At 42.1% G+C, this 16,440-nt stretch overlaps 1 protein-coding gene across 6 annotated transcripts in view; it reads left to right on the top strand.

Moving 5' to 3' along the window:
* MAP3K5 (mitogen-activated protein kinase kinase kinase 5) overlaps positions 1 to 16,440 on the top strand; it is a 534,389-nt gene that overhangs the window by 347,404 nt on the left and 170,545 nt on the right. For all 6 annotated transcript variants that reach the window (XR_003941620.1, XM_030198514.1, XM_030198515.1 and 3 more), the window contains 2 exons: positions 5,206 to 5,287; positions 14,312 to 14,445. Coding sequence is in view for 5 of the 6 variants with exons in the window: in XM_030198514.1 (XP_030054374.1) it covers positions 5,206 to 5,287; positions 14,312 to 14,445 (216 nt within the window). In the remaining variant the exon portion in view is untranslated. The remainder of the gene's footprint in view (positions 1 to 5,205; positions 5,288 to 14,311; positions 14,446 to 16,440) is intronic.

Raw genomic sequence — 16,440 nt, 5'->3', positions numbered from 1 at the left:
TTCGCTCAGAGGAGGGAAAGGTGATTAGTGGAGTGCCTCAGGGATCGGTGCTGGGGCCGATTCTGTTCAATATATTTGTGAATGACATCGCCGAAGGGTTAGAAGGTAAAGGTTGCCTTTTTGCGGATGATACTAAGATTTGTATCAGAGTGGACACCCGGGAGGGAGTGGAAAACATGAAAAAGGATCTGCAGAAGCTAGAAGAATGGTCTGAGGTTTGGCAATTAAAATTCAATGCGAAGAAATGCAAAGTGATGCACTTAGGGAGTAGAAATCCAAGGGAGATGTATGTGTTAGGCGGTGAGAGTCTGATATATACAGACGGGGAGAGGGATCTTGGAGTGATAGTATCTGAGGATCTGAAGGCGACGAAGCAGTGTGACAAGGCGGTGACCGTAGATAGAAGGTTGCTAGGCTGTATAGAGAGAGGTGTGACCAGCAGAAGAAAGGAAGTGTTGATGCCCCTGTATAAGTCATTGGTGAGGCCCCACATGGAGTATTGTGTTCAATTTTGGAGGCCATATCTTGCTAAAGATGTAAAAAGAATTGAAGCGGTGCAAAGAAAAGCTGCAAGAATGGTATGGGATTTGTGTTACAAGACGTTTGAGGAGAGACTTGCTGACCTGAACAGGTATACACTGGAGGAAAGGAGAAACAGGGGCAGGGCTTTTTTTGAGGGGGTACTTGGGGATACTGAGTAGCGGCATCTTTTCCATTGTCTGCTAAAATGTGACCCATTGTCCCCAAGTTTTAATGAAAGAGCTCAGGCTCTACACACCAATTCTACCTTGTCATAGGTTCTGTGACTGGTTGTAGGGAGCCTGGCTATTGTGGGTGGGTCCCTCAGTGATCACCCCATCCCTGAAGGGTGGCCTGGCATTTGAGTACCGGCACCTTTTTCGCTAGAAAAAATGCACTGAACAGGGGTGATATGATACAGACGTTCAAATATTTGAAAGGTATTAATCCGCAAATGAACCTTTTCCGTAGATGGGAAAGTGGTAGAACTAGAGGACATGAAATGAGATTGAAGGGGGACAGACTCAAGAAAAATGTCAGGAAGTATTTTTTCACGGAGAGAGTGGTGGATACTTGGAATGCCCTCCTGCGGGAGGTGGTGGAGATGAAAACGGTAATGGAATTCAAAAATACATGGGATAAACATAAAGGAATCCTATTCAGAAGGAATGGATCCTCAGAAGCTTAGCGGAGATTGGGTGGCAGAGCCAGTGGTGGGAGGCGGGGCTAGTGCTGAGCAGACCTCTACGGTCTGTGCCATAAAAATGATAGATACAAATCAAGGTCAGGTATACACATAAAGTAGCACATATGAGTTTATCTTGTTGCGCAGACTGGATGGCTCGTGCTGGTCTTTCTCTGCCATCATCTACTATGTTACTATGATATTCTCTTTACTGAAGGGTTCATTTTAACTGTTGTTGTAATCTGCCTTGGGAAGTCTTGGAAGTAAAATTAAACTCCCCTTTCACTGGAGCACACGGAATCACATCTTCACCTCTTCTCTTTTGTTCAAATGGATTATTCTGTTTTGAGCATGTTTCAGGGACAAATGGTTTTCAGAAGTCAAAATTATAAAAACAAATATTTTCTTTCTTGCAGATCTCTCATTTGCTTATACATAACTAAATAGGCTATAAGCAGTCCATTGGTTTTCTTTTATTTTGTCCTTGTGATGACTTATACTGTGCCAAACACCACCCCCCTCCTCAGCAGTAATGCCGCCATCCCCATCCCGCATACCACAATCCCCCTCTCCCACACACTACAATCCTCCCAAGAAGACCTGCCTTGATTCTCGAAGGCCGCCCTGGTAGTGTAGTGGCCTCTGCGCCTACGGGGGCAGGAAAGAATCCCACTTTTTCCTGCCTCTCCCACTCCTCCTCCTCCTTCGCTTTGCTCTTCTGTGCCTGGGGTGGTGCTGCCGGGTTTTCAAAATGACTGCCCAGACTTTGGCTGCAGTCTTACAATACTGCCACCGGAAGCCTTGGCACTCATTTTTGAAATAGGTGGGGTACAGTAAAGCATACATAAAATACTTAAACAATTAAAGCATAATAAAATTAAAATACAGTGTGAGAAAAAATATCATTACAGTTAACTATTTCAATATAAATGTAAACTATACAAATTCTGTAATAACATTTTGTTTGCCTGTTTTCAGAAAGTAAAATACTTCACCTGAGTTCTGATCACTCAAAAGGTCCAAGTATAGAAAAATACCAATTACTACCTGTTAGTAGTTAGAGCAGGTAGCTGTATCAGCCTGTCATTCCCAGAATGCAGCTGTCTCACTGAAGGGTAAAGCTATAAGCAATCTGCAAAATTAAAAGGGAGTGAATTGAAAAGCTTGGACTTACAAGTACCAGAATTGTGAGAGAGAGCACCAGTTCTCAATTTGTCTAAAGGAGCAAAGGTACTGTATGGGAAATTCCTCTATAGAGAGAGAGTCTGCCTGTAGAAGTGGATCCCATCGTGGAAAGGAAAAAACTCCTTGTATATTTACACTGAAAAGCTCAATCAAAGGGCTAGATTTACCAGTACCCGGGAAACCACTGACCCACAGGAGTTAAATGTGAAGAGATCATAAGTACATAACTATTGCCATACTGAGAAGGACCAAAGGTCCATGAAGCCCAGCATCCTGTTTCCAGCAGTGGCCAATCCAGGTCACAAATATCTGGCAAGATCCCAAAAAATGGAATTGAACGGGTCGATGTGGAGCGTCTATTTATGCATGTGATGAAGCTGCAGTGTGGTAATTACAATGAATCGGAGGAAATGTTTCTTCACGCCACGCGTAGTTACATAGTAACATAGTTACTCTGGAATTCGCTGCCGGAAAAGGTGGTTAAGGCAGTTAACTTAGCGGACTTCAAAAAAGGGTTGGACGGCTTCCTGGAGGAAAAAGCCATAGAATGTTGTTGAATGGACGAGGGAATAATACAGTATTTCTAGGATGGGCAGGACAAATTGCTTGTTCTTTTGGCTGCTGTCGGTGACAGGGTGCTGGGCTCGATGGACCCTTGGTCTGTCTCAGCATGGCGATGCTTATAAAACATTTTATACTGCTTATCCCAAAAATAGTGGAATTTCCCCAAGTCCATTTAATAATGGTCTATGGACTTTTCTTTTAGGAAGCCATCCAAACCTTTTTTAAACTCCGCTAAGCTACCAGAGTTTAATTACACGTTGAATGAAGAAAAAGTTTCTCAGATTCGTTTTAAATTTACTACATTGTAGCTTCATCGCATGCCCCCTAGTCCTAGTATTTTTGGAAAGCGTAAACAGACGCTTTACATCTACCCGTTCAACTCCACTCATTATTTTATAGACCTCTATCATATCTCCCTTCAGCCGCCTTTTCTCCAAGCTGAAGAGCCCTAGCCGCTTTAGCCTTTCCTCATAGGGAATTCTTCCCATCCCATTTATCATTTTCATCGCCCTTCTCTGCACCTTTTCTAATTCCACTATATCTTTTTTTGAGATGCGGCGACCAGAATTGAATTCAATATTCGAGGTGTGGTCGCACCATGGAGCAATACAAAGGCATTTTAACATCCTCATTTTTGTTTTCCATTCCTTTCCTAATAATACTTAACATTCTATTTGCTTTCTTAGCCGCAGCAGCAACACACTGAGCACAAGGTTTCAACGTATCATCAACGACGACACCTAGATCCCTTTCTTGGTCCGTGACTCCTAACATGAAACATTGCATGACATAGCTATAATTCGCGTTCCTCTTTCCCACATGCATCACTTTGCACTTGCTCACATTAAACGTCATCTGCCATTTAGACGCCCTGTCTCTCAATCTCATAAGGTCCTCTTGTAATTTTTCACAATCCTCCCGCGATTTAATGACTTTGAATAACTTTGTGTCATCAGCAAATTTAATTACCTCACTAGTTACTCCCATCTCTAGGTCATTTATAAACATGTTAAAAAGCAGCGGTCCCAGCACAGACCGCTGGGGAACCCCACTAACTACCCTTCTCCATTGAGAATACTGACCATTTAACCCTACTCTCTGTTTTCTATCTTTTAACCAATTTTTAATCCACAATAGAACACTACCTCCTATCCCATGACTCTCCAATTTCCACTGGAGTCTTTCATGAGGTACTTTGTCAAACACCTTCTGAAAATCCAGATACACAATATCAACCGGCTCCCCTTTATCCACGTGTTTGTTCACCCCTTCAAAGAAATGTAGTAGATTGGTGAGGCAAGATTTCCCCTCACTAAATCCATGTTGACTTTGTCTCATTAATCCATGCTTTTGAATATGCTCTGTAATTTTGTTCTTAATAATAGTCTGTACCATTTTGCCTGGCACCGACATCAGACTCACCGGTCTATAATAGAGATGAAGGAGCAGTATTTTGTAGTAATACACTGAAACAGTGTTTAATCAACCCTGTACACCCATGGAAGACTATCTCAAAGCAAATTTCGGTTTCACACAAGCCTTTAGTAAAGTTTGGTTGGAGCACCCCAAAAGAGACTGACTGTTAAATATGAAAGGAAATGTGCCATTGGGAGGTGAGAGTACATGAACTGATTGAACAGTGTAAAATATATTTTTGTGTGTGCTCTTGTGTGAGTGCCACATAGAATGGTGAACCCAAAGCAAGGGCTGTATCCATATATGTACATCTACCGTATCCCTGTAATTAATTTTCCATCATATATATGTGCTTTTTCTTATAATTTAGCCTTTTTTCCCATCAGCCTTTATGGGGTTTGTATGAGGGTTGTGATTACAGAGGCTAAGTGCTTTTGCCTTATTGCCCATGGTTAAAGGTGACGACATGCTTGTTACTTCTCCATTCCCCAGTTTCAAATGTTTTGGGTGTCGTGAAGGTAGGCCACTACATATTAGAAAAAGGATCATTTATTATTTATTTATAACAAGCCTACATGTTAATGAAAACAATTGAAACAGTTCAAAAATGAAGTCACCATTCAAAACCAGTTTATGTACTGTACTACTTTGAGCCGAGGCTAATCTCTACCTACAGAACGTGCTTATATAAGTCTAGATATGCAGGAACCCCTGAGCATCATATTTAAAGGAAAAATATTTTTATTTAGCAAACTCTTTGCAATTGTCTTTATCTGAAATGTTTTGAAGTCCTGAAATTGAGCAGATTGACTACTAAGTAAGTACATGTCTTACAGATTTTATGAAATGATGAATAGCATTACTGAAGAAATTGGAAAGAACACAGAAGATGGAGAATGTGATGGAGATTCCCTAGAGGTAATGAAAACAACATACCTGATTTTTATAATATGTGGGTTGTGGTTGGTGAATGAGTTGTAACTATTGTATTTTGAATGTGGTGTTTTGTTTTATGTTGATTGTCTTGCTTTGTTATTAGGATTTTTTTGTGTTTGTTTAAACAGTAAACAGCAATCTGAATGTTTTCACTGAAAAGCTCAGTGGAGAAAAAAGAGGAAGAAGAAAAGAAAGAGAGAAAATTCATGTGTACCTTCTAGATTAACTCAAAAAAGCGACAGGATTGTTATAAATATGAAACGTTTTATTTTTTTTTTCTTAAAGTTGTCACCATGTGTGTTTTGTGTATATTACTCATGCAAAACAAGAAGAACTATTCACAGTCACCCTCCCCCTTCACTCTTCACCACTTGTACCCTTTTTCTGCAGCATGCTGCTCTCTGAGGTCAAGTATGCTGATTCAGTCTTATCTTCTGAGCCAAAAATGCACATTTTCCTGCTAGCTAGTCTAGTGTCTAAGTTCTTAGTTTATCATGTGATCTCCAAATCACTTTAGTTTTTGGTACGACTTTTTGATCTCTTTGTTGTAAGATGCCCTGGGTAGGGAATGTTGTGGATTAAAAACTGGTTAAAAGATAGAAAACAGAGTGGGGTTCCCCAGGGGTCTGTGCTGGGTCTGCTGCTTTTTAACATCTAGAGATGGGAGTAACTAGTGAGGTAATTAAATTTGCTGATGACACAAAGTTATTCAAAGTTGTTAAATCACAAGAGAATTGCGAAAAATTACAAGAGAACCTTACGAGACTGGGAGACTGGGCATCCAAATGGCAGATGACATTTATTGTGAGCAAGTGCAAAGTGATGTATGTGGGAAAGAGGAACCCGAACTATCTACTATAATAAAAAGCACCTCCAATGTTCTGAAGCTGACTTCGTGGCTTCAGTGAAGGGTTCATAACATTCATAAGTCTGTCACATCTCTCTCTGCCCCGCCCTCGCGTCAGAACGTGATGACGTCAAGGGCGGAACAGTGAGAGTGAAGGCAACGCTGCACAGTTGCCAGGCAACGGTACGCGACGTCGAAGGACCTATCAGAGGGAAGTGTATGGGAAGAAGGGAGCAGCATCAGGAGAAGGGGTCATTTTGTGTGTAGCACGCAGGACAGGAACATCGCTGGAACGACAACAACATTGGCTGGTTTATTTTCCTGTATTTGCAGTGCGGTAATATTTTCCTGTATTTGCAGTGTGGTAAGATTATAGCCGTTCATATGTGTTGAAAGTTTGGGAAACGTATGAGGGAGTTGTGTGCCTTGAGGGTTTTTTCCTGCCTTCTGCCGGTAGTGAAGAGCGGCGGAGGGGCTATAGTGGCGACATTGATACATATTTGTTATTAATATGACTGTTGGCAGTGCGGGTTGATAGTAGGGATTGCACTATTTCAGGCATTGTTTTCTATTTTGGTGTCCGGTCGTGCTGTTGTGATCGAGTCTGGTTTACAGTTTTGGGATTTCCGAGTGCGGCGGCAAATCAGTGGGCCCGGCAAATTAAAAAAAAAAAAAAACAAGGGAAGGGGGGGGGGGGGGAACGAAAACAAGAATGGAACTTGGAGTGGAGGAGGGAGGGAGGGGGGCCTGGAACTCAGCCCGGCACCCTCCCAGCAACTCTCCTCCCCCCCTCCCCCCGCAGCGCTCACCCCCTCCTCTCCCCAGCAACGCTCACCCCTCTCCCCTCCAAGTCGCCTGCCACTCCCATCCCCCTCCAAGTCACCCGCCACTCCCATCCCCCTCCAAGTCACCTGCCACTCCATAGTTCGTAAAACCCCGCCAAACCTCCCCCCCAACAACATTCACACACACACACACACGTCACCCGCCACTCCCTCACAGTTCGCAGAACACCGCCAAACACCCCCCTCCCCTCCCAAACATTCCAACACACACACAAACCAAGCTGAAGCAAGCAACAGCTGATCGTTTCCCTTCCTCCTTCCCTCCCTGTGTCCTGCACTCGCATTATGTAGAAGAAAAGAGGAAGAGACAGGGAGGGCTAAGGAGGAAGGACGGAAGGGAAACGAACAGCTGTTGCTTGCTGTAGCCTTTCACATCTCTCTATAAGAAGCCAGCAACAATTACCACATTCAATGCCCCTCACCACTCCCTCCCGTTTCGCAAGCCCGGAAACCCACCAAACACCCCCCCCCCCCCCCCCAATTTACAAAAAAAAAAAAATTAAGGCACAGCTGTTACAGATGAAGAGGGAGGAGGGGGTACCCTGGAAGAGGGGGGGACGATCCTGGAACTTCGAGGGAGGGAGGGGGTGCCCTCGAACATAGAGGGGAACCCTGGAACTGGGAGGGAGAGGGGGACCCTGAAACTGGGAGGGAGAGGGGGGGCGAACCTGGAACTGGCAGGGAGGGAGGGAAGGGGGACCCTGGCACTAGTAGGGCACTGGAACTGGCAGGGAGGGAGGTGGGCACCCTGACAGGGAGAAAGGGGACCCTGGGAGGGAGGGGGGCACCCTGGCACACACTCTCATTCTCTCACACACACATACTCTCTCTCTCTCACAGACACACTCACACATAGTCTCACTCTCTGTCACACACACTCGCACATTCACACAGTTATTCTCACACTCGCACATTCACACAGTCACTCTCACACACACACTCTCAAACATACACAATCCAAGGAAAAACCTTGCTAGCGCCCGTTTTATTGGTTTCAGAAACGAGCCTTTTTTCCTAGTAGTTACATAATGCAATATTCCACATTAGGAGTCACCGACCAGTAAAGGGATCTAGGTGTCATTGCTGATGATACGTTGAAACCCTCTGTTCATTGTGTGGCGAAGAATGCAAATAGAATGTTAGTAATTATTAGTAAAGGAATGGAAAATAAAAATGAGAAAGTTATAATGCCTTTGTTATCGCTCCATGGTTCGATCACACCTCGAATACTGTGTGCAATTCTGGTCTCCACATCTCAAAAAAGATTCAGTGGAATTAGAAAAGATACAGAGAATGGCGACGGAAATGATAAAGGGGATGGGACGATTTCCCTATGAGGAAAGGCTAAAGCAGCTAGGGCTCTTCAGCTTGAAGAAGAGATGACTGATGGGAGATATGATAAAGGTCTACAAAATCATGAGTTGAGTGGAACAGGTAGACGTGAATTGCATGTTCACTCTTTCCAAAAATACTAGGATTGGGGGGACACAATGAAGCTACAAAGTAGTAAATTTAAAACAAATCGGAGAAAATATTTCTTCACTCAGCGTGTAATTAAACTCTGGAATTTGTTGTCAGAAAATGCATTAAAAGCAGTTAGCTTAGCGGAGCTTAAAAAGCTTTCCTAAAAGAAAAGTCCAGAAACCATTATTAAGATGGACTTAGGTAAAATCCACAGCTTATTTCTAGGATAAGCAGCATAAAATGTATTGTACTTTTTTGGGATCTTGCCAGGTACTTGTAACCTGGATTGGCCACCATTGGAAACAGGATGCTGGGCTTAGTAGACTTTTTTTTTGTGGCCCTTATATCCCATTAATATCTCTAATAAGGGAAAATAAGCAGCTAAAAAATATTTTCAGATCTATGCGACATATTAACATTTATTTGGATACAGTTGAAGTCTAGATCCGTGTCTTGTTATCAAATTTTAAAATTGAATGCTGATAAAATATATCTGTGCTCTAATAGAAAGTGGGCTAGAAATTTTATTTTTTAATGCATATGGTTTTAAAACATGTATTAGCCTATATCATAGATGTTTTGGATTGAATATATGGTTGTTGCTAAATATACTTACAAGTAGAATTGTGGGTTGACTGATTTTGACTCGGAGGTTTCTAGTTTGTTTCTCTGAGAGCTCTGCTCTATAAAGAGCGCCTAGGAACTCTCTTCCTCTTGTATCTACTCTGTCCTATAAAGGTGTAAATCCAGAGTGGGCATTGTGATCCATAACAGTGTATCTAAAATAGTGGAAATGACTAGCACACTACTGTGGTGAGATGCTGTCACTTGCTATGTCCACAATCTTACTTCAAGCTGGTGATTTTTGTTTGTTTATTTATTAGGAGTTATTTACCGCCTTTTTGAAGGAATTTACTCAAGAATAAGTCAAACAGAAGCAATAGACAATTACAGCAGTAAAAATCTTTAAACAATAATACAAAGTATGGCATAGTATTCTACATTACTGTGTCAATAAATGCAATAAAACGTTTTCTTAGACAGTCTAGGGTATAAGCAAAGATCGAACATATAGGGGCCCTTTTACTAAGCTGTGTAGGCGCTTACATGCGCCCAACATGTGCCAATTTGGAACTACCGCTCTGCTACCGCGTGGCCTGGGTGGTAATTTAATTTTTTATGTGTGTCCACTACGTGTGCTGGACGATTACCGCCTGGTTAACACGTGAGACCTTACTGCAAAGTCAGTGGGTGGCGGTAAGGTCTGGGGCCCAAAATGGATGTTCCAATTTAAATTTTGCCGCACGTCCATTTTTGGCCAAAAAAAAAAGGCCTTTTTTGCAGGTGTGTTGAAAAATGGACCTTTGTCCGATATACACGTCTACACCAGCTCAGGCCACTTTTCAGTGCACCTTAGTAAAAGAACCCCGTAGATAGATGATAGAGTTACAGTAGTATGAATAATAAGGGGATTAATTTAAAGAAAGTTGCAAATGTTGGTGGTTTTGGCAGACTTTTTCAAAACACTTTTGCATAATGCATGGGCGTACTTCCTAGTGTCATTTTATTTTATGTGGCCTTATTTGCAGTTTTCTCTAACTGTGCCTGGTGTTTTCTGTGCTTTGCTCAGAATGTATGATGGTAGAGTTGCAAATGAGTTTAAACTAATACCTTTATTAAAGCAGTTGCCATTGTCAATTCCAAATCCAATATGCTGAGCTCTCAATACTTTCCTCTTAATGAAGATTAAAGCTTGGAAAGCTTACAGAGCTTTCCAGTTACTTACAACTAATATTTGAGCTAATGAGCAAGGTCTTCTGGGATTCATAGGATTCAGTTAGGTAGCAGAAATTTATTTGCAAAATTTCTCTGTATCTTATTCCCCACAAGTTGCACATGGGATTTCAGCCTTTGTCTTTCAGTTTAAAGAGCTCAAAGGGAAGCCCTTACCTTGTGCTTTGTCCACCATCAGAACCTACTTCAGCGGACTACTGCTAGACTACTGAATTCAGATATCCAGTGTGAACTGGTTTATTCTTCCTTTGCTTTTTGTTCTACTCCTTTGTTCTCTGTAGCAGTGTTTCGCAACCCTGTTCTTGGAGGTACAACTGGCCAGTCAGGTTTTCAGAATTGCCAAAATGAATACGCATGAAATAGATTTGTATATACTTGATCTCCAAAGTATGCAAATATGCTGCCCATTTATTATGACTATCATAAAAACAAGGTAGAGAGACACAATTTTGTTTAGAACCTGCCTCCTCTTGCCCAGTGCTTTATGCTAGGTAGTCTTAGGTTTTAGATGTCCTAGAGTAGGTCCTTAAAGGGGCAAGCAGTTTGCCATAAATGATTATATGAGTGTCCCCCACTTTCTACCTTCTAGAGCTCCCTTCCTGGTGAGCAATTGCTGCAGACTACACAGTCGCCAGTGTTCTGTCCTCCGACAGCCTCGCACTAGTTTACAACGTGATCCTAAAATGTATGTAATACTTTTACTGTTATTCTCAGTTCTAAGGACTATCATTGCTGTAGTTTCTCATTGCAAAGATACATGAGCAATGCACTGTGGGTAATGTAGTTCACAGGCAGTGCAACTGCACTTTCTTGGCTGTGTAAGAACTGTTACCACTGGTTGTGAGGCTGCCCAGACCTCTTCTCTCTGTCTGCCAAGCTTGGCTCTTTTGTTTCCTGCTATCATTTCCTGGTCATTCGCACTATCTCTGTCCTGGGAGGTCTGCCAGGTATGACCTTTCCCTCCAATCGAGAGCCGTCCTCTAGGACCACCCCTTGCTACCCGATGGCAGGCTCTGTCCCCATTGGTCTCTATCTGCTCCTCCCTGAATCCACGTGAAGCCTCAACACCTCTTTGTCCCTTCAGCCATGAGGCTTTCCGACCACCTAGCCAGAGACATGGAACATGTACCATCTCATTCCAGACAGCTGTGTCCTGCTGAAACTCCCTGTAACGAACCTGGTTTTTTTTTTTACCTTGAAAATATCTCCTCTCTAATGAGATTTTGCACATTCCAGTCACCCAGCTTTGGACCATTTCTACCTTTTCAACTATCCTTCCCCCCTGCAATATATCTACTTCTCTTCAGATCTTCACCCCCATCAGGTCTCAGATTAAGGAGTCTCTGTGTCCTGGAGCAGCACCTCTGAACATCTATCTGTGAGTAAATTATCTGTGATTTATTCAATAAAAGAGACTTCATAAAAATAATAGAGACTTTGGGTGATTGGTGTGCCAAGGTTATACTCCAAGATATTGGGGCCTCTAGTTATCAAGCCTCAAGATTCTTGATAGCCAGCCTGCTTGTCCAGCAAACACAGGGTTGGTACACAGAAGCACTGAGGATCATCCACTTTAGGCAAGCTCTCCAGAGGGATAGCTGTAATGAAATAGTGTCTGAATCCAGTGAGATTAGCCAGAATCAATGCAGATGGTGTGATTTGGTGTTGGAGAAACTGTGCACAGGTTGGTCATTAGTCATGTGTGGCAATTGTGCCCAGTGCTTCGAGGATAAGAATGTATAAGTAGATAACAAATTTAAACAGATTACACATAGAGACTTACCTCTAATGCCAGAAAGTTTTTGTTTGGTTTGTTTTTAAATTAGGATTTCCTGTTAAAATTCTAAACCCAGCGACAGATGTCTTGGTTTTCTAGCTGCTAAGAGCATTGTTGCAGTAGAATGGAGGTGCTCTCTCATTCCTTGTTTGGTCAGTTAGAGTTTTATTTCTAGTGGAAAAAAATTATTGGGTACATGCATGATACATAACATAACACAACATCTGGTCTTATATTCCGCTTTCATCTTGCAGTTCAAAGCGTAGATAACAGTAACATCAAGAACCTGAACAATCCTCTTGGAGGGCAGTTGAAAAAAAAAAAGAATAATCAAAATTGTTAAATTTTAAAATTATGTTAATTTTTTTGTGTGCACATTTCTGAAAGAGCAGCTTAATAGGCTTCCTGAATGACAAATAGTAATAATAAATATTTTTAAACAATATTTGGACTGTATAGAGGAAGGCTGTGCCAGAGAAAGTAGTCTTAACAGATCACAATGAAGTGTCAGAGTATGGCAAGCCTGATGTACCTTTAATTCATCTGTAGAACAAGTGGTGACAGAAGGATGTTAAGATGTCCCAAAAGTGGTTTCTGGTTTGATTATGTTTTGATATTTGAACCTGCTTGTGTTGTACTATGTAATCTCACTATTGTCCTGTATTGTGTTGTTTCTTTTTTGTGGGGGGGGGGGGGGAGGGGGTTGTTTTGTTTGTTTGTTTTTTGAAAAATATGCAGTATGTGGGTTGAAGAAAGAGAACCAGGGCCGATATTGGCAAAATATGGATTGAGGGGCCCTTTTACAGAGCGGCAGTAAGCCCAACGTGGGCTTACCACTCGCTCTGGGACTACTGCTGGCCCATTGCGGCCACCGATGGTAGTCCCGCGCTAAGCACATGCCATTTCCAGGGGAAAAAGAAAACCCCTGGAAGTGGCTTGCATGGTGGTAACTTGGCGGTAATCAGGCATTGCCGCATGCTTCCCAGTTATTGCTGGGTTAGAGTGGGAGCTCTTATTGCCACCTCAGTGGTTGGCGGTAAGGGTTCCTTGCCACATAGCCATGAGTGCTGGGGCCTTTTTACCCACTGCAGTAAAAAAAAGGCCCTGGCGTTCGGGAAAAACAGTCCCTGCTGCTAGCGTAGGTCCCTTTTTCCCACAGCTTGGTAAAAGGGACCCCTGAATCCATAGAAATCCACCAGTGCATGGATGAAATATTTGCAGGTTGCTGTAGATACTGTCCTCCCTCCCCCCTAAGATCTTAAATGAATCTGACTTTTTTTCTTGTCTTACCTCAGGCTGACATCCACCTGATATTCTGTGCTTCCCTGCTCAGATGCACCCTGGAACGTGGCATGCAGCTTTGCTAATAGTTTGAATTGGTGGAGGAGCTAGTTTTGCTTCTTTCTCCCATCCTCAAATATCTCTTTTTATAGCCCAGTCACTTGCAGTGTTTCCCAGTTTTCATTTCTGCACTTAACTGTCCATTATTTGATTACTGTAATTGTTGCGAGCTATTAAGTGGTCCAGAACGCTACAGTTTGATCAGTAGATAATGTTACTCCTTTCGCACATATTTCTCCTGTTTTGTTTCAAGTTCACTTGGTTACCTGTTCACTTTAGAATTCACTTCAAGATTCTGACATAGATTTTCAAAGCTTTACATGATGATACTCGTTCATATATTGCTTCTCTTTTGAAACTTTACAGATCATCTCACCCTTTACGATCTGCTAATAAAGGATTACTAGAAATACCTTTTTTCAGATATGACAGGCTTAATATCTATCAAGAATCTCTCTTTCAAATTGCTCTTCCAACCATATGGAATGCTTTACCTGACAGTTTACAATGCACCATCTTGATTTTCAGAAAATTACTTAAAGCACTTTTTTTTTTATTTATGCAAACTTTTCCTGGATGAGAAGTTGACACTATAATTTGCCAGTATACTTGGATGTATGCTGTGTTGTTATGGTTTTATAGTATATTTAGGTAGTTTATCTAGATGTAGTATACTTGATTATGTTTTGTATTTATTTTAGATTTAGATTTATGTGATGGTTATTTAATCAGTTGTATATGTTTGGATGTAACTCACCCAAATTTGGAGATAGTGTGGGATATAAATGATTTTAAATAAGTAAGTGTGATGGGGAAAAAATCTCTTTCTGTAGACTACCCTGGTAGAAATGGAAGGTTTAGGTGTTAAAAATTATAATTACAATGAAAAACAAATGAATAGTTGAATTAAATTCCATTCACCTTCTTTTGTTTTGCAGTATGATTATGACTATGATGAAAATAGTGACAGAGTTATTTTGGGTAAAGGGACCCATGGTGTGGTTTATGCAGGACGAGACCTGAGCAACCAAGTCAGGATTGCCATTAAGGAAGTTCCAGAAAGAGATAACAGGTAATTGTGACTCCAGGTTCATAAATCTCTTTCTGGTCAGATGTAAGAGTGATGACCCACCTCCTGTGGAATTTCTATGTTCAGTGCTACTGCATAAATCCTGTACTGTAACAGCAATGAAAGAAATGCAAGGTGTTACAGAATACTTCTAGGGTGATGGTGAATCATAAAGGCTAGAATATCACAACTGGAGGTAGAGTATGCACAATGGACTTGAAATGGCCTGTGATGGTAGCATAGCTTGGAACTGGATGTGTAATGGAAAAAAACATTCCCCTGCCTTCAGTGGCGTAGCAAGGGGGGGGGCGGGAGGGGCGGTCCGCCCCGGGTGTCAGCTCGGGAGGGGGTGCTCCCTGCCAGCTCCCCCCCCCTCGGCGAATCGACACCCCCCCCCCCCCACACCTTTAAAAAGAATATCGGAAGTCGCGCCTGCCCTGCACATACAAGAAATGTGGACCGTCGGCTCTTCCCTCGCTCTGTCCCGCCCTCCGCTGACGCAACTTCCTATTTCTGCAAGGGCGGGACAGAGCGAGAGAAGAGCCAACAGTCCACATTTCTTGTACGTGCGCGACTCCCGGTATTCTTTTTAAAGGTAGGGTGCGGGAGCTGGTCGTCGGGGGGGGGGGGGGGGCGGTGTCATCATGCTGCACCCGGGGGGGGGGGGGGTGCAATGGCGAACCGCCCCGCCCCGGGTGGCAGCCCCCCCTGCTACACCACTGCCTGCCTTATCTAAATCCATGCAGCCTTAGATGGAAAAATTCTTGTAAGTGCTGATGGAAAAAAACTGTACTAATTTAGTACATATTTGAGTTATTTATTTCCAATTATACTGTCTGCAGAGGAAGTCCAAATGAAGCATGAAACTCTAAAGCAGGTGGAGCTGAGCATTTTGATCTAGAAATAGTTACATTTATAATTATAAATTAGATTGAGTGCTATTTCTGTATTAGCTGACGAAATGTTGCATTTTCAGTAGATATGCAACAGTCTGTAACAATGTGTTTCTTGCATAGGGATCAATGAAATCCATTCTTGCTGTTCAAAGTATTCTCCTAGCATTTGAGTTATTAACAGAAGAATAATCCTGAGAGAGGCCAGGTAATAAAAACAAATGACTTGCACTGCAGGGAAAATAATTTGACAATTGCAGGTTTCATTTCTGGAATTTCATAAATTATCTTTCCACTGACAGGTTTGCAAGAGAATGTTGTGCTGGGGTGGTGCGAATGTGTGTGAGGCCCTTTACTAAGCCGCGGTAGGCACTAGCGCATGTCTTCCGTGTGCCAAAAAGCACTGAGGTGTCCCGCAGTAGTATGCTGATCGACATGTACTAATCCCATGCTAAAAAGTAGTTATTATTTTTGTGGTGTAGGAAGTGTGTCTATGGGCAGAGAGTAGGTGTGCCGTGTGTTAATCGGGTAGAACAGATACATTGTTGTGTGCTGCCTGATTAGTGTGGGAACCCTTACAGTCTAGTAAAAAGATGGTGGTAAGGGCTCCCTTGGTAATGGCCACGTGCAAATTGGGAAATTAGTGCATGGCCATTACAGGAAATTAGACAAATGTGTCTACAGCGCATGGAAAACCCACGCGCTACAAACAGCGCCGGCCACTTTCAAGAGCAGCTTTGTAAAAGGGCCCTATATCTTTTGAGCAAAATTGAAAAATTTATGCGAATAAGATAACGTGAGTTAAGTTTTGTTTTTTTGTTTTTTATTATTTCAAAATACACATCTTCTCACAGAAGCATAAAGAAACAAAAAGAAATTAATGGAAATAATCACATTCTTGGGACAACTACTTGTCACAATACGGAAAACATTGTTACTTTTAACATCTACCACTATATTGGAAATACTTAAATGGATCCAAGATATATTATAAAGCATATAGGAAAATAATAACAAATTGTTACATACTTCCGGGTACATTCTCAATCTACCATACAGTGTCCGTATGGAAATCTAAACTTTAACTATAGCATTCTCAGCTTCT

This window comes from Microcaecilia unicolor, chromosome 3 (genome assembly GCF_901765095.1).
Source record: "Microcaecilia unicolor chromosome 3, aMicUni1.1, whole genome shotgun sequence".
Classification (NCBI taxonomy): Eukaryota; Metazoa; Chordata; class Amphibia; order Gymnophiona; family Siphonopidae; genus Microcaecilia; species Microcaecilia unicolor.
This window is presented reverse-complemented; position numbering and strand designations above follow the sequence as displayed.